The 26,052-nt window shown below is 37.3% G+C and overlaps 1 protein-coding gene across 1 annotated transcript in view; it reads left to right on the top strand.

Annotated features, from left to right (window-relative positions):
- Positions 1-11,024: 11,024 nt before the first annotated feature.
- Positions 11,025-26,052, top strand: part of smyd2a (SET and MYND domain containing 2a) — a 36,174-nt gene continuing 21,146 nt past the window's right edge. The window contains exons 1-3 of the mRNA XM_006626079.3: positions 11,025-11,407; positions 18,275-18,338; positions 24,568-24,678. Coding sequence (XP_006626142.1) covers positions 11,232-11,407; positions 18,275-18,338; positions 24,568-24,678 — 351 coding nt within the window. The 5' untranslated portion in view covers positions 11,025-11,231. The remainder of the gene's footprint in view (positions 11,408-18,274; positions 18,339-24,567; positions 24,679-26,052) is intronic.

Raw genomic sequence — 26,052 nt, 5'->3', positions numbered from 1 at the left:
AAAGGTCCTCCCTCCCTCCCGACACCACCTCTCTCTTCCAGCCTCTCCACCAGGGTGTAATACACACAGTTCCTTCAAGGCATATTACACTCAGCATAATGTATGTTTTCACAAATTTGTAATGCCAAGGATACAGATAACAACCTTGATGTTGAAAGGGCTTTATCATTGCAGACTGCATCATTAACATCAAGAAGGTGTTTGATAAGCTGTAGGCTGAGGTTGTAAATGTTTGTTGGCAACATCTGCGGAAGGAGCTTGTTTTGTTTGGTTTCTGTCACCAACAATGATATTAAACATATTGTTAGTGTTGCTCAGCAAAGGAGTAGCAAAGGTTCTGCTGACATGAACAAAACTGTTTGATAGACATGGGATTGAACTAACACAAGAGGATCTTGAAGATCTTGAGAAAAGTGCTGAAGGATATTAACCTAAGGATGAAGAGGAAATAGACCAGCTGGTTGGGATTTGAGTGTTCCAATATGGAAAACTACTGATAGGTGAGTTCATGGTGTGTGATGTTTCAATAGGGCAGAGTCTTAAGGTTGTTTGGCAAATCAGCCAGGCATTGCTCCCATAAATAGAAATGTCAAAGAAACCACAATGGAAAGCAAAACAGCTGCCAATCATGATGTGCTTTAAGAAAGAACATGCCTGTTTTGTCCCTGTGAAATCCTGCAGATACACCGCAGCCTATGTCCTCTCCCTCAGATACGCTGCAGCCCTTATCATCAGATACGCTCCAGGTGTGACCGCCACAATTCCGCACGGACTCATGCCCTTGCCCCTCCACCCCACCGGTTTGTCCTGCAACACCGGGGCGTGAACCCGGGTCTCCGGCGTAATGGAACAGGGAATCAGCCAAATGAGCTAAAGGAGACCTCCTTCAACCCAGGCGGCTGAGGTCCCTGCTATGTGCAGGGAGGGCGATGAAGTCACCGTGCCCAGACTAGCTCTGCTACACTGGCTGTGCCATCTATGTAAACAGCCTTGCAGTCACTGCTAACCTCGTTACCTCTGTGGTCTGTTTCCTTTTATTTTGATCCTGATCGCCCACCACTAGGTCCTGAAGAAAATAACCTTCCAGAAGTGCTAGGACACCAATTTATCATGCTGTACAGTACACTTCAACATACTTTTTATTTAAACAGGCTTTTCAATACACAAATCCACCTATCCATTCTTTTTTTCTAGCAGCTTTATCCAATATAGGGTTGGGGCGTAGCCAAAGACTATCCCAATATACAGCGAGCGCAAGGTGGGATACACCCTGGACTGGAAACAAGTGCATCACACAAATATAAACAAAGACAACAACACACCGGAATCTGGAGCACCTGGTGAAAACCAACATGAACACATGAACATTCAAACTTCATTTCAATAGCACCCCAGAAATGAACCTAGGGACCCAGCACTGTGCGGAAGCAATCCTAACCACTGCACAATCATGTCTCCCTAATGCACAAAGTCTATGCTTTTTTCTAAAAGGGGATTTTTTCCTTACATACTGTACTTTTAAAATTAATCACTTCTACGTTACCGAATACTTTTTTATTTTTGAGCAGAGCATATATAATATTTCGAATTAGGAAGATTTTTAGTCTCCTATGTGTAGACTTCACCTTTAATTCAGTCTGACATGTGTGTTCTTTTTTTCCAGACGACAATGGATGTTTTTTTTTCAAAGTCACTTATGGAAGGTTATTTCACTGTACAGTAAAGTTCTGTCATTGTCAACTGGTTTCACAAACATGTTAATGTTTATGAATTTATAGGATACATTAAAAATGAACGTAAAACTCAGCTGGGAACAGGAGATCTCTGGAGAGAAAGGAAGAAAACAGACTAGAGTTTCACACTCAAACATACCATATAAATAATTATGAATTAAGCATGATCTCATCTTGATTTGGATATGAATAACCAGCTTCAGCAGTGATGACCAAAACAAAATATCGCATACTGTATAAATGAACTTTCCTGTTACAGTATATGGAATTAAGAATATTAGCTAATGTATTTTCTTCTTATTATTATTCATTCAAGCTTTCACCAAGGAAGAAATCAAACACATGCCTCACAATACATAAAAATTTATGAAAGGTTACAAAGTCAACAAGGCCTCACAGGCCACCTAGCTCATGCAGTTGCTAGTAGATAATTGATTTAAGAATCTCACCCACCCATTTCTTTAAAGAAGCCAGGATATTGGCTTGGATGACGTGCATGTGTGGTGTGCTCCAGACCTCTGTAAAAAGTGCCCCCTGTTTTCAGTTATAAAGCACTTTTCTTTAGTTTCTAATTGTGTCCTCTGGTCCATTTTACTATTGAAGTCAATTGGGTTTATTTTAACAATGCCTTTGAGGATTTATAATACTGTATTTAATTCAGGTTGTTTCATAGCCTTCTCTATTCAAAGCTAAAAAGGTACTTTTGGCTGTATAGGACATTGGTTTAAGCTGAGAAATGTACTGTATGTGACTGCTCTTTTCCAATCTATTTTTTTGTAGAGATAGTGACTGAAATTGTACAAAATATTTTAAAAGAGCTCTTACCTTTGCATTGTAGCAATTCTAACACAACCACTGCTCTTCCAAATTAGTGCAGTGGTATGGACATTGATTAAAGATTACACATATATACATGATTATATGATATATATGATTATAGAAGCAAGTCTTTCTGATCTGTAATTTGTTTTCAGTTTTGTCATCTTTTTATTGATGGCCTCTACATTAGAAATCTTTGAGTAAGTAAATGGGTATTACATCAGTCTTGAGTGATTTGAATTAGAAAGGTTTTGCTGATGCCTTGCAAATAAGGCATATCTATTTGTGAGAATAAGAATATCTGATAACTCATCAAGTACAAATGGTAGAGTACCATCGGCCCCTGGACATTTATCTCAAGACCATCACCAGGCTCTAAATTGCAAAATACTAGTACATTATTATCATCCCATCACATTACTTTCAATAACTGATTGTTCAATTCAGGGTTATGTAGGCCCAGAGCCTCTTATGGAGCACTGGGAGCAAGGCAGGATACATCCTGGATGGGACACTAGTCCATTGCAGGGCACACACAGACACAAACATGCACACACTCACACCACGGTCAATTTTACAGAAACCAATTAACCTACCAGTACTGCACTGTATGTCTTTGGACTGTGGGAGGAAACTGGAGCACCTGGAAGAAACCCATGTGATCACGTACAGAATATGAAAACTCCTTCTCAGGCATTGAACCCAGGGCCACAGCACTGCAAATCAGCACCGCTAACTACTGTGCCACCATGCCTCTCCCAAACATATTATCTGTTTCACAAATGGAATAGTATGCATTGTTTGTTTTTATTAAGCCTAGAAAAATTGTCATGTGATATGTTTCAATATTCATGTTTTGTTAGCAATAATGCAAACTACAATTGATGACCGCTCAAAATAAGGTGAATGAAGGCAGACTGAAGAATTTAACAAAGCTAAAGAAGTGTTTCAGTAGAGTCTTGGGCTGGAAATACATACGTTTCATGGCGGAGAGATGCAATAGAATCACCTGTACCTCTTTCAGGATGGGTTTATGAGGAGGGTGGATGTAATGGCCAGGGTTGTATTGCCAGCCAGGGCCAGGGTTTTGGCCAGAATTCTTCACATTGCAACTTTGTGTTTGGGCATTAAATATATTTCTTTAGTTTATCATACAGCAGGATAGATTTTCTCAAGATACACTGTTTAAAATCTGTTAAAGCACTTGTGAATACTGGCATGTATACCTTTTCCTGGATACAATGAAAAGCAGAAAAAAAGGCAATAGAAGTTTTATGACCTATCTGAAGATTTTATCTATTCTTCTTGGTCTATTTCTGCCAGAATGCAAGTCCCACTGTAATATATTAAGCAGCAATGCATGACACCTTTAAACCAGGGCAATGCAGAATTGCTGAGTATGTGGAATGAGTGTGGTGTGAACACTCCTTTTAAAAAATGAGCTGCAGAGCAGTTGAACCTTATCTGTCACATTGTAGCATATAGTATATCTACTATTCAAAATATACTTTTCTTCCATTTTTGGTGCTTTTTTTCCTGAATATTTTGACACAATGATACCTGTATGTCTCAACGATTGAAGAGCATCTTCTTGATTACCAAACCTACTGTGCCAGGCCCATTGCTGTCAACTTTGATTTTTAAAAATAAAGACCTTTAGTCTTTATCTATCATCCTATAGCCTGTTGCCTGTAGCTCAGCCCTCACTTGGCTCCATCAGTAGAGGTTATGCTCTGAGCATAATTTGGTTCCTATAATTCAGAGATTGCTGGTTTGTGTTTTGCGCATTCCATTAGTTGATTGTGACAGGGAACTCATATGGGCTCATACACTGCTGAGTACTGCTGCTTCAAGTTTGGCCAGAGTTTTTCACTTTGCAACTTTGTGCTTGCGCATTGGAGTTTTTCGTATATCAGTGTGAGCTGCATCATGTCCTCTGTCTGTTTCCTTAACTCAGCTGTTTGTTCTGTGGGTTGAGCCACGAAAACAGCAGATGGCCTATCAGAGTACATTCCAGATTATATTTATGTTGCCACCTCTTTTCTACCGCTAAGATAATTTATTATAATTAGGGTTTAAAGCAAAAAAGAACATTAGGTCCAAAAAAAGCCATATTGCCACCTACAAATAAATATGATCTTTCTCTTGTGCTTCTGGCAATTGTAAGAATCATTCTAAAAGCAATTTATCCAATAACATTTTAAAATATGATGTGAGAATTTGTTTTTCCATAATTTGCTATATTTGTGAGACAACAACTTTGTCTTGACATTATGTGTAAATAAGAATTGACATTTGAAAGTATAAATTATCCTACACTCTTGTATTAATTGCTCCAAAATATTTAGATTAGTTTCACAGATATATGTTACAGATATATGGAGGAACTGTAGCCAACTATGCCACCTATATGTACAGTAGCAATTTTAAAGGTGCTGGGAACCTTCTCCCCTGAACAGGTTCATTGCAGGTTCAAGCAATACACACAAAAACACAATAACCAAAACACAAAAATTCCCCCCAAACAAACATAAGTGCTCCTCTCCCAGATCTTTGCAGTGTTCTTGCACGTTTACTTCTGCCACACTAAAAAATAAACTCTGCGTATCCCTGTTTTCCTAAGACCTCTCCTGTGTCCAGTGCTCCTACTCATCAACACACTGGTCTGGTAATGGAGGGCAGGCAGACATACTCTAACAACTGGAGGTGGGGGGTGGTTAAGGACTGACTTTATTCAGGAGACACCATGCACTGTCCCTTCCTCATTTGTCCAATGTGCTGCCTTTCTGTTCTCCTTTTAAGATCTTGTTCAGCCCGTTCAGCTTCCCCAACAATCCAATGCATCACTACTAAGAGTGTGGCAATCAATGGATGTTTAGGCAAACACCGTGTCCTTCAATCTTTGTTGATTGTTACTTGTCCTGCTGTTTGCGCAAGGAAAGCTTGGAGACCTTCATTAAAGGAATAAAACGGACACAACAAGAAAAAAACACCAGTCCTGACAAAAACACTGGCCATTATATGCATACTTTAATCAAACATAGTCCATGAAGCCTCCGACATACTGTATGCCAAGTGTTAAACCTTGATGAGAATTCTTTACCAAATACATAAAAGCAGTAGTCATCATTTTCATCCACAAAGGATCTTTATCAGGACATAATTGAAGAGAATGACTCTATTTTGACAGAGGAAATATTTGATTAATCAAAAGATTGACTAAGCACAGCTAATTTAAATGAATTGCAAATGAGGACCTAAACCTCTATAATAAAGATGACATACTATGGCTGTTTAAGCTTTTGCTATTGTTCTTGCCTTTTCTCATTTTATGATATTGTCATTATTATTATAACATTATAATATTGTTATTTCTAATATAAATCATATAACAAATAGGGGGGTTACAAAAATGTTTAATATCAGGAAATAATATTTAATAATAACTAAGCCAATTAATCAATACATAAAGTAATAATCATAACCCCTACTTGTAAAGATTTTTTCAAGAATATACAGTATATGAGCGGTTGGTATAGTTAAAGGCACATGCGTTTTTTGTTCTCTGGCACAGTTTAGTGAAAACAGTTATTATTCTGGCACACTAGGTTAAACAAATATTTATTAACAATGATAATATACACTGAACAACGCACAATATAAACATATAACATACAACTTTTGCTAGCAAAGCATTGCAGAAGCCTTATGTCCTAACCACTCAGAAAAACTCCAGACTGTTAATAAGTATTCAAACTTTTATATAGCATCTACAAAGGACAAAATAAGAGAAAATTGTTTTTCTAAAGAAACAGAATAAAACTTGTGGTTAAATCTCTCCTTTTGAAAACTTGGATGTTACAAAATGAATGTGAACCTATCTCCCTATTTTAAAAATGCACCAACTAACCCAGAAAGGTTGCTTTTATCCAAAGGAATGTTTACACAGGAAATTATGAGTTCCCTGAAAACCACAGAATAGCTCTGTTGACAAAGTTCAAATACTGGTGTTTCTGGGTGATCTGGATAAGAATCTCTTGCTTTCCCCTTGTCTTGCCCCTAATCTTCTTTTTCTTCCTTCTTTCCTCTGTACTTGTCTTTTTCTGTACATGCATCTTTCAAATGCATTCCTGGGCTGCTGATTGACACTTAGTCATTTCCCCAAAACTTCATTAACTAAGGTAAACCATGCATTGAAGCTGGAAATGTTGACACTGCCAGTTGTTTTATTTAGGTTCTTTAAGACACTTCATTACAATATTATTATAATATATAATAATATTTACTATGAACAGTTATTTGAATGGCTAAACTCGTCAATAAAACATATTTTACAGATTCATTAACGCAGAGAGCATTGATAAGAGTGAATGCTCAAATTGGAGAGATGTAGTACTGTACTTAGTGTAGTACCGCAAGAATCTGAGCTAGGATCTCTGCTCTTTCTAATTAATATCAATGATCTGGATTCAAGAATAATTAGTGAATCAAATGTGCACCAAATTAGAAAGATTGTTAAACCCTGTAAAATCAGCAAATTAATTTCAAACAGATTTAAAAGTGCCTCGTAGATGACATATAATGCAGATTTTGTAAGTACAGAGTATTGCATGCAAGTAGTAATGACAAAATGGGAGCTAGAAGAGGCTGCTTCTGAAAATGATTTAGACGTTTATGATGACATGACATTTACACCTTCTACACAACGTGGGAGATCAACTAAAAAGACAAACTAAATGCTTGGATATGCGGTTAAAAGTATAGACTTTGAATCAAAATATGGTATAGCAGAACCCTGCCTCCGCTGAACCCTGTTTCCATCCAGGATGAGGACACCTGGATGATAAGCTGGAGTGGTCTGGTAACACTGACACCCTGTACAAGAAAGGTTAGAGCCAACTCTCCAACTTTTCTTAGAAGCCTCAGGTCCTTTGGTGTGTGTGGAACACTGCTACACATATTTTATGAATCAGTGGTGGCGGTGGCCATCTTCTACGCTGTTGTGTGCTGGGGCAGCAGCTTCATGACAAAAGATGCAAATAGGCTCAATAAATTTATCAAGAAAGCTGGCTCTGTGTTGGGGATGAGCCTTGACCCCATGGAGGTGGTAGCTGAGAGGAGAATTCTGACCAAGCTCACAGCCATCATGAACAACACCTCTCATCCGCTTCATGGGACTGTTACTGGGCAGCGGAGCACTTTTACGGTGTTCAAGGGAATGTTTCCGCAGGTCTTTCCTCCCGGCAGCTGTCAGGGTCTATAACACTGCCTAGGCTAGGACTGTTAGCCCTTTATTTGCTCGTCTATGGACAGCATGTTTGTGCCATTGTACTTTTTGGACAATCAGTCTGTATAAACCTATGCACATTTTGCACATATTGAATTGTTTTTACAGTGACTATGATCATCACATTTTGCACACACCTATGTATTTATTTTTTATTTATTTATTTTGTTGTCTTTTGTTTTATAACTATTCTGATGTCTGTTTTTGCTTGTCTTGGGTTGGACTGCTGTAACACATCAATTTAATAAAATTTAAAAAAAAAGTTTAATAAAGTATTATCTATCTATCACACACTTGTAAGGCCACATTTTTTAGTAAAGTATACCTCTATACCTTATTGTTCATCATGTTTTAGAAAATATACTGTATTGCTACAAAGTTAACCCAGCAGATCTCTTTAGAATGAAGAGTTAAACACAAACCAGAGGGCACAAATGGAAACTACTGTGTGTAGAAGTGCATTTAAAAAGAAGAAAAGGAGGCACATCCGTAAGCAACAGATTGTGGGAGTCTGAAACAAGCTACAGCATGGTGTTGAAGAGATGCTCTCGTTTCTTTTTCAATAAACAGCTGGATGAAAGTGAGCATGTGAACCCATTACCTGCCAATAATCAGTCCAAAGGTTTACCCAGTACTCCACACCACCTCCATATATATGGGTAGAAATAAAAAAACAATGCAAACATGATTTTATATAGCTAAAAGTGTACCATTCAAATCAAAGTATTTTATGTTAAAATAAATATTAGAATGTTGTGCCTTATTTTGGTCACCACACATTACAACAACAACAAAATATCTGGTATTGGTCTGACATTCCAATTGGTTTCTCCTTGTCTTTGTTGAAAAATTTGGAGTCTCTAATAAAAACAGTTCTTTTTTTTTACATAAATTCTTTACTTCATTGCTAAAATGAATTCTGAATTAATTCATTGCTGAATTATAATCAACATGTGCATCAGGGAGTCTATAGCACACACCTAACGTTATACCTTTAGAATGACTTTTGAACAGTCTGACTTACTTAATTTCAGAAACTCAAGATCTTGCTTACATTAAGTTCCTAAACCTGAATACTCATTTTAATATAAAGTATAGCACTGGACTTCTGTCTTTCCTGCACTCTGGAACAGTGTGTATCCACTAATGTTACTTTCGGCATCATCGGTTTCAGTTAACCATGTTTCTGTGATCTCAATTGTTATATTTACCTATAATTGCTTATCTCAGAATGGAACATGCATAAAGGGACATACCATGGAGCGTGTGAAAGTGCATTTAAAAATGAGAATAGGAGGCACTTCTTTATGTAATGGGGTGTGGGAGACCGTAACAAGCTATGCAGCCAAGCTCTTAAAGAGATTCTGTATTCTAGCTTCTTCCAATAAACAGCTGGATTACATTTTTGGATCATTTAGTGCAAACTACCTAATAGATAACATGGTTTGAATGCCCTCCTTTCATTTTAAACCTTTTTTATGTTACTGTACTTTAATTTGTATAATACATTTAAAGCCTTTTTCGGTTTTGTTTGATTTGTTACTGCAGTAGAATAGTTATTTGAGAAATGTTATTTAAATATTTAGATTTATACAGTATCCATTTCCAAAAATACATGTACAGTATTTGTATAGCATAGGTCTTCATAGAGTAAAGTTATTTAGTTTATCCATGGGATGTCTAGTGGTTGTGCTGAAGGGCCATTAACAGTCATTTGTAGTAATATTCACAGAAGTTCAAGTGCTACAATTGAACTCGTATTCACAACCATAATAGTTTCATTTACTCATTCAATGATGTTTTACATAAGCACACAATAATTATTCACACCCTCTTTCATGTCCACAGTTAAAACAATAAATAGAAAATGATTATGAATGATTAGGTATACCAGCTAAAAAAGGTAATTAAACTTAAATATTCTGAAGGAGGCAATTAATACATGTTCTAATAGGCAGCTTGTTGCATCTGTGGTATTCAAATAAGGTGACTCACTTTTCAATCTTTAATTGCTACATGCAATAATGGGACACCTGCATGGCTGTCAGAGACTTGCACATTGAGACAAATATACTGTGGGAGATGTGTTTCGTGTTTTCTTGAATTAAAGGTGTATTCTACTTTCATTCAGTGGACACATGAGACACTAGGTTACGAGGGACCCTGGGGCTGAATGAAACAAGTCAATTTTATTCAGCAAAATAAGGCATTCCTAAAACTGCAATCCAGTCATTTATAAATTTAAACACCGTGAGGGATACATGAAAACAAAATATATAATTTCCTTCCTTTCCCTTTCCAAAAGTATTTAGTAAAGTTCTCCTAGAAAGAAAAAAAATCTAATGATAAATATCCCCAAATCCCTTCTATTGATATTTGTCCTGCTCATTAGCAGTAGGGTACACCTAATTATAGAGCACTGAAGTCTTCTCTTCAGAAGAGGTTTACGAAAGTCTGCTCTTATCCTTCTTATCTCACAAGGTTTAGCAAAACTGGAGTCTTTAACAACCTGGTTTATGCTGCAATACAGAAATAATGTTTTTAATAAAGTATTCTACTTCTTGACATGCTGCTTCTATGGCAGGAAGTATTGGGGGCAGGATGCTGCAGTTTATAAAACAGTGTTACAGACAGTAGTGGAATGGCTTTGCAAGTGCTGTGCTGCAGTTATAGCGTTATTGAGCTACAGTATGCTACAGTAGCTGCTGTATGTCACTGCTGCAATATAAGATTTTATTTTTTCAAGTAGTGTGTAGCTGCAGGTCCTATCCTTACCAGTGCTCTTTTTTTTGCTGAGTAACAGAATAAACATTTTTTTTTCTTGTCAGTTGAAATTGATGATGTCCGTTCACATGTTCATATGGTGTACGAACAGAAGCACACAGCTACTGTATAAACATTCCCTGAACAAAGGGTAATGGTGGTAATAACTTTGAACAAATACAGACACACTTAAACAGCAGGTGTTACTGTATAATATAGTTAATTTATTGTCTAGCAAATATACCAAACACATAAACGTAAGAATTATCACTCAGAATGTTATCCTGTTGTACTGTATACAGTATGTCTAACACACAGCAGCGTGGCTTCTTAACCCTGAGGTCTGGAGATCACGTAATACGTCAGTGTATTACCCTGAACCTTAGGTCCTTAAGACCCCACGGAATCCTGCAGCAATGCTGTAGCTGTGTAAGCCATCTGCTGCTACCATTTATGTAGTTCTGGGTGAGAGTGACGCTGCTCCATTAATAGCAAAGGTTTTAATTCACCCAGGCAAAACCTGATCTTTCTTGTAGTAAGGGATCGAATAGAACATTGACTGGGAGTGCTTCCAAAATTATCAGAAAAAGCAAGGCAAGACACGATTAGGAAATAACCACGTCAAGAAAATGAAGACAGAGGGCACGCCAGAAGGAATCGAAAGGTTTATCAGTCCTGGCAAAGGCAGGGGACTGAGGGCTTTGAAACAGTTTAAAGTTGGAGATCTTCTTTTTACGTGCCCGGCGTATACTTACGTATTGACAGTCAACGAGAGAGGCAACCACTGTGAATTCTGCTTTGCAAGGTACGTCACTGACATAACTTTCAATTAGCAATTAATTTAACATTACTGCGGCGGAGTGCTGAGAAAGACTGCTTGCTGGAAGGAAGTCATCGCAGTAGTTCGAGAGAAAGGCTTCCTGTTGGTCGTAATGGACTTTCAGTAGCTGATTACGAGTATGAATGGGGACCGTAGCAACAGAACGTCATGAAATTCAGTGCACTTAATACAAATAATTAAAAAATAAAACTATATAATTAAACACTACTTTGCTGAGGTCGTTATTTTACTACTCAAGTTCCAGTTTGAACTGTTTTTAGTATTCGTGTGTTGACTTCACAACTTTCAGAAAATCACCATATTAGAATTAAAGAAGTATTAAGGATAACGTGTTAGGGGGTCTGTAGGTATCGATGACTTTTACAATAACAACGAAGGAAAATGTGCAGTGCCCTTAGTCCTGGGGAATGCGCGGACCATTTTGGATAATGCACGTACGGTAGTACCTTACAGTTAAGATACTACAAATTATTAATTTAATCTTGTCCTTTTCCAATAAAACATTCTTTCATTTAGATGTGCAACAGCCATATTAATTATCTAAAAAAACAGCTTAATTATTTTCAGTTTCTGGAATTTATCAGTTCATTTCAGCAATTATTATTTTCTAATTCGTTTCATACTCGTGTGAAGTTTTTGCATTTCTTGCGGTAGAGCAGTAACATCTGTTGCTAACTCAAAAGTTAGTCGATCAGATTTATGTCCAGCAAACCACTGGACAACGCTGGCACTTGCTTTCCTATGGCACGTTGGATGAGCCTTAAAATCTGTCAAACAGAAGTTGGCGGATATTAAATGGTGACGCATCTCGCATTTTATTGCCAGGTTTTATGCAGGCTTTAACGGGAGGTTTATGGGTTGTTTTATTTGCTGGTTGCATCTTAATAGCTTATCGTTTTCGGGAGGTATTTTGGAAAGCATAAACAGATTCTTCTTTTGTCTTTAATATAGCATTGACTGTGGAAATCTTAAAAGGCACATTTTCGAGTGCTCTGTAAAAAAATATTTTAAAAGTCCTGATATAAAAAAAGGCTGAAATAGGTGTGTTTTAGTACCTTATACTCCACAATTCTTTATCTTTCATGAAAGGTAACTGTTGTATAGAAATATGGATATGTGTGGCCTTCTGGGCATGGCTATGGGTTACATCAGTCTGTCCTTCCACTGTCTGTTGGGGCGGTTGTCCATCTGAATGATTTGTAAAGGGACTGAGAAAAGCATAACTTGAATTTAAGAAAACTACTTTTCTTTGAGACTGAAAGTGTATTGTTGCAAATGAGGGGTTACAATAATTGTGAATTTCAGGAATTGACTGAGCTCTTCAGTCAGTTAGTAAAATAATTATTCATAACCCTCAACTTGTAAGTGATTTCTCCAGAATATACCTGAGCGGTTGGTATAATTAAAGGCATGTGAATTCTCTGGTACAGCTTCAGTGAAAAGAGTAATGATCCAGGTACAAATGTTTATTAACAAATGACAAGGCAAACACTACGCTGCACACAACACAATATACAACGCACAAGGTGCTATATTTACAATATGTACAAATGAGGTGTTTTAGAGGCCTAACATCCTAACCACCCAGAAAACCTGACAGCTACTAAGCTTTGAACTCTTAAATAATGCCCACAGAAGCCACAATAAGAAGTGCAGTAAACTCCCTTTTAATAAATATAATGCAACCTCCAGTTAAATGTCTCACTTTTCAAACCCCGATGCCACAAAATAAATGGGAGCCTATTTCCCTATTCTAAAAATGTCCCCACAAGCAGGAAAGATGTTTAGCTTATTCCCAGGAAACCCAAGTTCCCTAAAAACACAGAACAGCAAGCTCTCTCTAGCAAGCTTCAAATACTTATCTCCACTCAGGTTTAGTTTGGATGATCATGAAGTAGGGGCTCTCGCCCAGTGCAAGCTTCAATTTCCATCTCCTTCTGCCTCCTCTCTTGAGGTCTAACTTTCTCCCTCTTCCTTTTCCTCTCTTCTGTGTTTTGATGTGATCTCATCTGGTGTGTTTCTGGACTGCTCATTGTCAATAATTTACCCACAGCTTAATTAACTAGGTAACCCAAGGTAAACTTTCCATTTGGTTTTGATCAGGGAACCCCTTACATCTGTTTTGAAGCTAGAGATGTTTACACTGCTAGATGATAATAACTTTATCTAAACTCTTAGAGACTCTTCCTAGTCGCCTATAGCTGTAACAGTATTCATGCACATTAAACAGTTTTTTTAATCTATGATTACTACAAAGAGTGGGCCAGTTGAGTTCTTATCTAGAACAAGGTACTAAGATACTTAAAATGGTTTTCACCAAAATGTTTTTGTTACTTTTCAGTAAAGTCCCCCTTGACTTTGTTGTCGTTTCCCAACTTCTTCACTCTATGCTGTCAAAACATAGTCTCTAAGAGGCATTCTCTCTTCCTGATGCAATGAGAGATGTAAAACTGAGGTTCATTCTTGATCATTAAAAATCCCAGGGCATTTCTTTAAAAGAATGTACCAGTGTCCTGGTAAATTTCCCCCTTGAAAATTTACCAATCGTGATCTCCTACTGATCTCTATGTACTGTATGAATTGGATTAATTTCTTCATAGCTGATGTGTGGCAAAGGTACTGGTGCAATTTGGTTGCCGTTGTATCATCCAGATGGGTGCTACACATTGGTGGTTGTGGAGGGGAGTCCCCACTGCATGTAAAACGCTTTGAATGGAGTGTCCAGTAAATATTATTATTAACATACAAAAGTCACCATAAGTGATCAGTAGGGCAGCAGGGCATCCAGATGCAGTTTGAGTTGTTTTCATTGGGTTCATGTCTGTGTTTTACGGTTAGTTATTTGGGGGTTTCAGCATCATACCAAACAGATGTCTTCCAGCTATGAAGAGAAACTACGAAAGACGAAACAGGCTTTCGTAGTGTAATAAGCTTATAAATAAGCCATGAAGTGAACAGTTGTAATTAATTTACATAATTTTCTATAAATTTGTTTAGTCATGCTTGTAGACTGTGAGATAACTAAATGACTAAATAAGCTGCTGAAATCAGGAGGGACTGGCCTATTAATGCTGTCTCTATTCTGTTGCTGGAAGAGGAATTAAATGCAGTTTTATGTAAGGAGTTAAACCTGACTGCATTGCAGTGGTACCCTGCTCCTTTTCTCCATTGGCAGCTATTAGGACTGTAGCCTATTGATACTGCACAGAGCAGCTGTTAACCTGTACATGTTTTGCTGAAGGAACTCATACATTTATCCAAAGGAAGTCTCAAAAAATCTTACAAGTACAATTTAGATATGCCTAATTTATGCTTCTTCTAAGTTATTCGAATCTATACACTAAGTAGGCTTACGTGAGGGGAATATTTAAAGACCCTTTAACTCGTGTGTTCAAACATAGACAGTTCATGGAGCTCAGCATCATAACACATGTACTTATACTTCATCACAAATCTTCTACTCTATCTGAGAGTGCACCAAAAATATTCATACGGAACTGTTAGCTTGTAGTTGCAGGAAAGGTCATATCCGAGCAGTATCTTTGGAAGTACAGTCATGTACAATAAACCAACGCATCCCAAATTGTTTGTCTCCAATTTTGTCTTTGAATATAATGATCTAAGACATTTGAAGTAGAACATTTCTTTTTTTTAATGTTTTATTGCATCGTTTCACAATTTTTCTTGATTGTGCTTTCAGACCATTTTAATTTACTTATTGCAAACGTAATGGCTGGTTGTTCACTGGGTTCTAGATTCCAGAGTAAATGCGTATCCTCGTTGGTCAGAGTAAAAAGCCATTCTTTTACTTGGTGGCAAGCATTTAGCAATTTCGAACTGGTTTAAAATGAGAATATTTATATAATATAATAATATAATAATTATTATATAATAATTGAAATGCTGTTTCATAGTAATACACTGTAAGATCATCTGCCGGCCTGCAGCCACGATGGTACATAATCTATCATATTCTTTTCACACATTTACATCAAGTCTAGGTTGATAAAAACAATTAAATAATTACATAAATTGTTATAAAGACATGGGAATCTGTTTATTAACCAAAGTGTTTTTTAAGTGAATAAAAGAAGCCATCAATACAAATTGTATACAATTGCAGTTTTTGACTGAAAGTCTCATGCATTAGGGTGTTGGAACCTACAGCAGAGCTACAGTATGTTAGTAATTGAAGAAAACACAGGGTTTGCTTTCAACTGAATCACTGGGTCACAGACTACTGCTGTGCCCCTTCATCACCTAATTTAAAGTGAAAAAAGCCTTTGACTTTTTGCTTAAATGAATTCAAATAATAAATAGCGCCTCAAAAGCAAAGAGAACAAAATGAGTAGCAATAGCGAAGAGCAATGCGTTTCAAGCACAAAGCTCAGTCGTGGGTAGCCTACATGATGAATCCTGTATAATCAAACTAGTTGTTGTGGTGGAATAACATCTGGTTTAGGATTATATTGTTTAGTTAAAACAATAAGATAGTTTGCAAGATAGTACAATAATCTGTGCATTAAATAGGTGGGAGTGGATGTTACCACCTGGCCTAAGCTTTTTCCGACCCTTTATTGTATTACAAGGTACAGAGGACAGAAACAGATGGTCTCACACTGTTGTATATTTTCCTCATTGTCTAGTAAATTGGATGTTTCAAAAATTGCCTTGGAGAGATTTGTTACAATGTTCCTGGGAAATAGCAATACTTTTGAAACAGCAGTTTAGATGTTTGCTAAAACTAAACCCTTTGGCCAATTTATACTTTAATTCACTGTTTTCTTTTTCTGGAAGGAATGCAGTCTCATACAATACCAATACCCATAAACTTGCTGTATTTTGTAATTGACATGGCAGCTTTATAGTGTGAACTTCTCACATTGACACATGTCAAGACACATACCTAGGGATTTCCTGGACCTGTGCTTTAAGAGATCTTGTCCATGCAGCTCCCCCTTTTCTTCCTAAAGTTTTTCTTGCCTTTTCTAATCTTGATTTAGCCCATTCCCCATTAAGGGATATTTTAAACAGTGCAGACTGATATAAACACTTTTGAGTGTGTGGGAGTGGGAGGGAAAGTGATGACATGCCAACACACTCTCTCCACTCACCATGAGGATCTCTCTGTTTATATTTCATGTACTTCACTAATATATTTTCAGCAGTAAAATGTAAAAATTGTCACTGGCTGAAAAACTATAATGTGACTCGATCTTCAAATTATCTAAATGCTTTCCAATAAGAATAATCTATGTGAGACCATGAAAGAGACTGCTGATAACGTGCATGCAACCTACATTAAATTAAAAAATGTGACAGTGAGACGCTCTGATATTTTTAAGGTGGCGTGCTGAAAATGTGTGCAGTCCAGCTTTACTGACACAATGTGTATGCCAATGACTGAAAGCCATCTGAAAATTTTAGAAGTTTGCTGTGGAAAATGTATCCAGGTATTTTTCATTTTTAGTTTTTCTGTGCATTCTTATAGTTTTATCATGCCTAGCACTGTATGTGCTTTACTACAATGTGCTATGAAAATACCTTGGTATGCTCTAGCAAATTCAGCAAATATTCCTTAACTGTATATTCAGAAAACAAATAATGGGGAAATTATTGTTTTACTTTTTATTTGTTTTATATTTAATACTAATGAATGTGGAGGAGGCTCAAAATATGATTTTTCTTGACAATAGATGGTTTTTAAATGGTTCATCTGCCCAGAGTGCAGAGAGTTCAGAGTGCTGATTCGAGATGCACTGAGGGAGACTAGCAGCCCATCTGAAACAAAACCATATAAACAAAGAGGAAGCGCAAATATATTAAGGTTTTATGAATAATACCACTAACTCTGGTCAACCCTAAATTGACCTAAAATGAGCCACCAAAAGAAATTTGTTACCTGACAAACATATCACTAGAAAAATAAACGTTGGAGGTTAAACTTGCCAGCATCAGAGCCAAATCCTCTTTAGTGACGAATCAAGGTTTTTCATGGATTACCACAGTGGATATCCTTGAGTATGGTGCAGATGCATTGAATTATAATTCTAAATGTTGTGTGCAAGAGACTTAAGAGATTTTCAGGTGTGATGGATCAAGCAGGGGTGTCTAATCTCTACAGAATTGCATTCATAGTGGTTGGTGGCCTCCTGACTGCATGGTGCTACAGTATGTTGATCAGGCCCTGGAACTTCACCTGCTTCCCTTTTAAACCACTTTTGCCATTACAGATTCATTTAAATTCCAGTCTCACTGCTTACCTCCTGTATCCCGCACGTCCTGCACCACAAGTTGAATTTGGGGTTGTAAGCAGTTATTCTTCATTTCTGTCATACTGTATGAGTTTGTATCCCTCCAGGATCCTCGATCTCATACTGTACATTATTCCGCCTTTCTGGGGAAGGCTGACGAGACTTCTTCCCTCTGTGTATCTTCCCTGGGTTTTCATCCAACGCTCACAATTATCGATTATTTTGAGACTGCACACTCTTGCAACAGACATGAAATCTAGACACACTTTATACTACATCGCAGAGCATTCATTACCTCTTTTTCCTTATCTCTCGAGACACCTCTCATATCGGAGTATGGTGTACAGTATTTATTCCAACATCCTACCTTTCTCCTCCTATCCTACGCAAAGAAGTACCCTAGACACTGAAATATTCATTCTGATACACTTCTTCTGTGTGTCTTATTCTGCTACTTTTGGCTTTTATCTGAGTTATCTGTTGAAGTACTTGTTAAACTAGAAATTTTATTTTAAATGTCTTATAGCATAGTGTTCTTTTGAGCTTAAGATATTTTGTTTATTTTTATGCTCTGCAGGAAAGAAGGCTTGTCCAAGTGTGGGAAGTGTAAACAAGCGTTCTACTGTAATGTTGACTGTCAGGTAAGGAGAACAACATTCAGCTTACACAATATGATAAATGTTGTTAGGATTAATTAAACCACCTAGGTTAACTATTGAAAGGTATTGAGTCCAAGCCATTTCATTGCTGATGTGGCACTGCAGTAGTTATGGTGCTTTACTCTGACTTGTCCTAGTTCCATACGTTTCTTTTGCTGTAAAAAAAGATTCAGCTCAGTCTGGAGAACAATTTAGTCTTGTCAAAATGGTGGTCTATAAAAGGCATTTGTTCATCTTGAGGAATTGATGAATATTGTCAAATACGTTTTGAATGTACTGTTCAGTGAAATATACTGCATTTCCTTTGATGTGTGCAATTCCAATTTTATTTTGCCCAGACAGCTTAATCTTATGAATAAGTCTTGTTGAATACACACATAGAAAAAGTAAGCCCAAAATACCTCTTCATGATCAATTGTGGAATTTGTGGACACTAATGGAAGATAATTGGAAATGCATTTACAATAGACTATTTAAATATTTTATACACAGAACAAGTTACCTACAGGTAGTGGACTCTTAAAGATAATGCCAAAAATGTAATGTAAATGTCAATGTAAAGTAATGTAAAGTCAGTTTTCTCCCACAGTCCACATATATACAGATAATTGGCTTCTGTAAAATTGGCCCTGGTGTGTGTGTTTATGTCTGTGCCCTCCAAAGGACTGGCGTCCTGTCCAGGGTGTATCATTCCTTGCTACCTGTTGCTTGCCAGGTAAGGCTCCAGCTTCTCCTGTGACCCTCTACTGGATAAATGGCGTAGAAAATAGACAGACGCGGCAGTGCTCTTTGATGAGAAAGTCAATAATCTCAAACCTGGAAATTAAGCATTCTCTCACACTCTGTCTTAAGCATTATTTCAGAATATCCCCTAAGTGTTTGACTTGGTTCAGATCAGAGACAGCCGTGGCACATGGATAACATCAGTGTCACGTTCATCAAACTGTTGAGCTCTGCAGATGGACGCATTGTCGTCCTAGACCTTTCCAGCAGGAAAGAAGTGCTGCAAAATGGAGTGAAGATAATTACTATGTACAATTAAATAGTAATTAGCATTGACCAAGCTTTCTGAGGGAATGAATGCCTCCAAACCATGCCAGGAAAATGCACCCAGCAGCATTGTGGAACTAACAGAACTCTTAATCGTTGGAACTAAAAACCCTGAACTGTAGAGTTTTTTAGACATGTCTTGTACCCACACATGTCCCATTTGTCAAGAACATGTTAAAAGATCATTCATTTGGCTGTATCACATTTCTCCACTGCTCGATATTCCATTTCCCCCGCTCCTTGCATGACGGGACTCAGAAGTGTGCATATCCAGGAGTGTTGAGCTGCTTGTGCAGTTCAGTCTGACTGCAGTATCCCACTCTGTGGAATTCTCTGTAGACCCTTTTAATTAAACTGATGCAGGTACTTTTAAATCAAACAGCAATTACTCACATGTTTCACTTTGTACTTTGAATTCATGCACAGATGTTTTGGCTACTCTTGCCCTTTTTGCTAATGATTCAATATCCTTCGCTGGGAGTTCCATGCTGATATGACCTCAGAAACCTTTTCTTGTGAAACATCAGCAAGTTGAGCTGTCTTGGTCACTGAGGTCACAGAGTCACTGGTTCTCCTCTTGATGTACTTAGATAATTATACACATTCAGATCTATACATAATTTTTATACATAGTTTTAGACTAAGCATGATGGAATGTTATTTGCTAAATAAATATATGAGCCACACTTCTATGGAAGCCTCACTTTCAACCTGATTGGTGTGCCTCATTTACCCAAATGAGGTTTCCATTTTTTTGTTGAAGGCGATACCAATATTTCAGTTGAGAAATGTCTGGATGGCATCCTCCTCAGATCAGTTAACTAATAACCAACTAAGCCAAATGGACTGAATGGCCTCCTCTTATTTGCCATCTTTCTTGTTTTTGTGATACTCTTTCAACTGGGTGGATGTTATTTAGGGTTACCAGATGAAATTGACATTATAGAGTAATGTTATTTAGACAGACGCTGCATTCTCAAGCTGATATAATTTGCTAGCAATACAGTGCTACTGAAACATCTTCACTAGTGATAAGACATGTATTCATAATTCAGAGACCTTGGGTAGATTATAAATGCTTGTGTAGTGGTTTAAGACAAGGATTTCAGTACAGTACAATCCTACAGGACAGTTCAGTACAGTACAAGAATATAAGAGAGATCTGATAAAGTTGTCAGTGATGTTATTTATTTAGACCCCTTAATTTTATCAAAGTTATTCCATTCATGCACTTTGTGTTATGAACCTCTACTGAAGGTCTGTAGTAGTGGTCCATGGGTCAAAAGAAGAGTCCTAGAACTGTAACAGGAACAAACGTAGTTCAAAGCCAAAGAGACACCGCAAAGGCACGAGGGAAAATCAAAGCTGAGGTCCAGTAAATCAATCCAGGTGCGTAGCTGAGTGAAACACGAGGGAGAACATCGGTGCTTGTGTGAAATTAATTACACAAAAAACTAGACTGCAGTCTTCTGGTTTGTCATGGAATAATAGGGTTATTAAATTTCACAAAACACTGGGATTTTTTCTTATAAGTTTGATTTCTTTGTTGAATTTTGGGTGCTCTTGGAAAACTTTGACTTAATCATCGTCCTACCTGTTTTGCAGATATTGTGCCACCTCATCAGTCTCACTGTGTTTGACACTACACTTAACACAGTAACCAAATAAGTAATGAAATTAACCAAAACCCAATAAGTGTTCCTTTCATTTCTAATCAGATTGGATCAGGGCTATATGGTTAGTTTATCCAATTTTATAACAAACTGATAGGTTTAATGATAATAGCATATTGAGAAATAGACACAAAGTTAGCTTTACAAAGATTTTTAGCAGTATATTCTGGCCTGAATACTTTAAATATTATGTGCTTATATTAATGCTATATATGTATTTATAAATTGAAAAAAATGATTGTACTAAAAATGAGCCTTTATATAGACTGAGTAAAGATTTAGAGTGACAATATATTGCCTTTGCTCTAGTACATTAATATATGGGTTTACTTTCATAAGGAATTTTATGGCTCTTTTATAAGGTCTTTTATATTCTATAAAGAAATATATTTCTTTCTAACTGATGAGAGCTTGTGTGCTTCAATTTGTCAGTATGCCAATACCTAAAGTAATAAATGTGGCAGCCAAGACAGCACATGTAACCCAGACTCTTGAAAGGCTTATCAGTGTCTCTGTTCTTAAATTGAGCTATAGCCAGCTTGTTCTCGCAGTTGCTATGACAATCCATAGTCCTCCATGTGATGGGCGAACTACTGTTTACTCGCCAAGATGAAGGATTTATCATTTAAAAATAATTATTCTATTTTCAGTTCTTAGAGCGATGGTGTCAATTAAGTAAGCATCCTTTACTTTTGGTCTATTGAACTGAAACTGAACATACTGAAAATCTAAAGAAACATAGTACTTAACAACTGTAACAGATTCACAAGATTATCAGGAAAATGACTGCAAATTTTTCTGTAGCCAAGTGCACTGACAATTTATTGAACAGACTCAACGTGCAAATTCATTCTGCTGATTAACATTTGTTATCAACAGGGTTGATCAACAGGAGCTTTGCTGTGAAAATAACAGGTTGGCAGCTTGTGTGGCTTTCATTTTAAGCAACACAAACAGTATTTCAGTGACATGCTTGGTTGTAGGTGCTGTCTGTGGGATTCTGTCCCATACCTCTCATAGAGCTTGAACAAGCTGTACTGGTTCGTTGGGAAAGGGCTGACTGAGCCCTAGATAACCCATAATGTCCCAGCTCATTCAAAATCATGTTCCTTGCAAAGAAGAGAATGTGATTATGCTGTGTGCTGTGTATGCCTGACTCACCAGACTTTAGCTCCATTGAACATTTTTGTGATCATGAATGGTAGTCAAGGATGAATGAGAGGAATGGTGCAGAACCCTGCAAGACAGAGTTTGCAACCTGGTGCAACATGTGCAAAGTGTTGATCAGCCCTTTTGATGAAATCATTAGCATAATGCATTTACCAACTTTGTGTGATGTTCAATGAGTACTGTACATTGTGAATTTGTTGTACTTATAAGAGATCTGTTTCTTCTGCTCAGTATATCTGCATAAATAAGATGGTTAATATATTTCTGTTTCCCCTATTTATAAATGCACAGGAAAGGTTTAAACAGTAATTAGTGAAGTTCTGTAGTCTGTGGTTATTGTTGTATAATTCAGACAAGCCTTGATGAATTTTAATTTTCCTCTCTGGGATTTGCTAGATAATGTGCTACTTTTTAAAATATTAAATAGTATACTCAACATACTGTACAGAAAATGAAATATGCTATGAAATAGTGCTCCTTTGATAAAGAAGTAGTAGGTAAACTACAATTGCCGGGTTATTGAAGGGTTTATTCATGTAGTGTTGGGCCAAAAGCTCTGTGGTACTACAGACTAGAAGAATCAAATTACAGAGGAACAAGTAATAGGTTTATTCCATGCTGAAAAGAGAAGAAAGAAAACAACGTTTCAGCCATGAAGCCTTCTTCAGGTGTGAGAAAGACAGGGCAGTAAGCAAAGGTAATGTAGTGGGAGAACAAAAGCTTGGAGAGAGGAGGAGCGAGGGGTGGGAGCAGGGGACAGAAAGAGAGGCCAATCAGGAGGTGTGAAGTCAGGATAGGTGAAGAGAGGTGTGAAATTGAACCTACAATGAATGGAGAGAATATAGAAGAAAAGTAGTCTGTCATTAAGTGAAGGGGGAAGGTGTGATCTTAGCTGGTGGATAATTTTTGTTTCTGTAGTCTTTCTGATGTATGAGTTTGGAAAACCGTCATTGAGAACGCAGATGGAAAGATTAGAGTGGTCGTGGCCATCAGAGGTGAAATGAGAAACAATGGGCTTGGAGAGATCTCTAATCTTCACAGCCTTAACATGTTCTCTGAAATGGTCTCAGAGTCTCTTTCCTGTTTCTCCAATGTAGATGGCTGGGCATTTATTGCAATAGATACAGTAAATAAGGTTGTAAGAGGTACAAGATGCCATCTGGGTGATCCGGAATTGTCCTCAGGGGCCTTGAATGAGTGTGGTGGTGGATGTGTACCTGCAGGTGATACAGTGAGCTCTGTTGCAAGGGAAAGTGCCTGGTGTGGATGGTTGCCGAGGGCAGTCAAGGAAGCTGTGTACAAGAAGGTTACGCAGATTAGGTGGTCGGCGATATGAGATGATAGGGCGATCAGAAAAGAGGGCCCCAATGGAGGGATCATCCTGTAGGACAGAAAAGGTGTCGTTAATAGTCCTGGGGATGGAGTAAACCTATTACTTGTTCCTTTGCAGCCTACGCATGCTGACGCAGCTACCCACCTGACCCACTCAAATTACAGAGGGTGACAATGTCATTTATTTTAATTTGATATTATATTGAGCAGAATGTTTAATATAATTTCACCATTGAGAACGTTTAACCTTGATAAACATGGTATATCATGGTGATATATGGTATAGTACTGCAACTCAGTTCTGTAAGAACATGTTACCTGTTTGGTTAATTTAAAAAACAAATTCGCTTTATCTTGTGGGCTTCATTGAGAATCTTATCATTGATGCACAACTTTTTTCATTTAAGATTGAGTTGTTTTCACAGTGACTGTACTATTAAATGTGTGTTATTGCCACATCCTACTGACCTGTGAAGACTAAAATTCCACATTTATCCATGAAATAAATAATACAGAAAATGCCATTATACTGTATAGAAGAAAACATTGAGCATTACCTGGTCCATTGGCAATATTAAATAAATAGTAACGCTGATTGTAAAGCAATACCATCAATAGAAAAAACAAATTGTAGTACTTTAAAAAAAAACAATTGGAAAGCAGGAGGCTCAAGCACGTACAAAATGCTTTGTAAAGGAACAAGTAATAGGTTTATTCCATGCTGAAAAAAAGAAGAAAGAGAACACAACGTTTCGGCCGTGGAGCCTTCTTCAGGTGTCACACCTGAAGAAGGCTCCACGGCCTTTCTTCTTTTTTTTCAGCATGGAATAAACCTATTACTTGTTCCTTTGCAGCCTACGCATGCTGACGCAGCTACCCACCTGAACTACAAAAATGCTTTGTGACTGGTTCTTTCGAGTGTTACGTCAGTGGAAAACCTGAAATCAAGTCTTAATTTCTGGACCGTTCTTTCCTTTGTTTTCCAGAAAGGGGACTGGCCTATGCACAAGCTGGAGTGCTCGTCCATGTGTACTTTCGGAGAGAACTGGAATCCATCAGAGACTGTCAGGCTTACTGCCAGGATCATTGCCAAGCAGGTGAGCAGGAGAGATAGAGGCAAGCTGGGGGAGGGTGGGCTGGAGATTGAAGAAGGCAGAGAGGAGGCTGTCAGCCCCAAGGCTGTCCTGTCATCATTACCAGACAATGCAAGTGAGGGCAAGTCGTGCCAGTCTGAGAAAATTACACTGCTCTGTGTAATTTCAGCCTTTCAAAGATGTCTTTTGAACATTGCATCTTTTTACTGGAGGCAGGATGTTTGTGAAGCAGGCATAAGAGTGCTAATCAACATGAGCAACAAATTGTCATATTTTAAATGTTAATTACAAAAGAATGTGTTTGGATCAGTCTAACAAAACAGCAAAACAGAACCAAGATGTCAGCAATCCCCTGTGAAACATGATTAAGACATATTCTTTCAGTTGAGTACCATACTGTGTTTCACAGATCCCAAAAGATATTTTCATCAGACTTATTATAGATTAACTTAATCAAAATCCATGTTTTCCCAAACATTGAGTCAGAACAGTAATAGTAGATTTCATTTTTGAAGAAAGGGTTGTTTTGGTACAATCCAATAAGCATTATAAGGCACCACGGGGATTATGTAATGAAAAGAACAACAGGTTACTAGAATAGAGGTCACTTGAGGGTTGAAACATCTTACACAATTCTTTTTAAAAACCTTTTTGTCTCCCATTTCTGTTTTTTGCTTATTTTAACTTGTCAGTTGTGCCGCATTTAACTCAATTTCTTTTGAAAGTATTTCTGCTATAAGGAGATCTCAACAAGATGATCCAGTGTAGGACTTGAATACAGCTATGCCAGCCTTATTCAATTACTCAATTACAGAGCTGTTTGTAGCAAAGCCCTAGAACAGAATCTCTTGGAAAGTTTCTATGTTGAGATCTTGAATATAACTAGATTCATGATAGTCTTCATTTACATTTTTGTTTGTTTCTAGATTATAGACTCCACTTTAAAAAATCTATTTTCAGATTAATGAATGAACTTTAATAAATGTCTGAGATTTGAAGGGTATCTAAAAACAGGAACATCATAATAAATTGGTAATATTTGTTCAGTTAAATAGATGATCGTGGAGTAATTTTTCTAGGCTATTTTGTGTGTTATGTTGTTTGCAGTTTGTTTGGATTTATGATTATTGCACTTTAAGCAGTGTGCATTAATTTATCTCTATTAACTAAGCTGTAGCAAAAATAGCAGGGTATTGCTTAATGTAGATACACAGAGACCTGCAACACTTGCTCAGATCAGTAAGTTTGTGACTCATTAGTTAATGGGAAATTAAAAAAAGTATGAAAGGCTGGACATTGCATCGACATAAGGGGTTACACATGAATTTGTGATCAGAACCACTTTACCTTTATATTCTTTCTCTGTTTCAGAGCTTC

Source organism: Lepisosteus oculatus, chromosome 2 (genome assembly GCF_040954835.1).
Source record: "Lepisosteus oculatus isolate fLepOcu1 chromosome 2, fLepOcu1.hap2, whole genome shotgun sequence".
In the NCBI taxonomy this organism is placed as follows: Eukaryota; Metazoa; Chordata; class Actinopteri; order Semionotiformes; family Lepisosteidae; genus Lepisosteus; species Lepisosteus oculatus.
The sequence above is the reverse complement of the archived record's forward strand: the minus strand, read 5'-3'. Positions and strand labels throughout refer to the sequence as shown.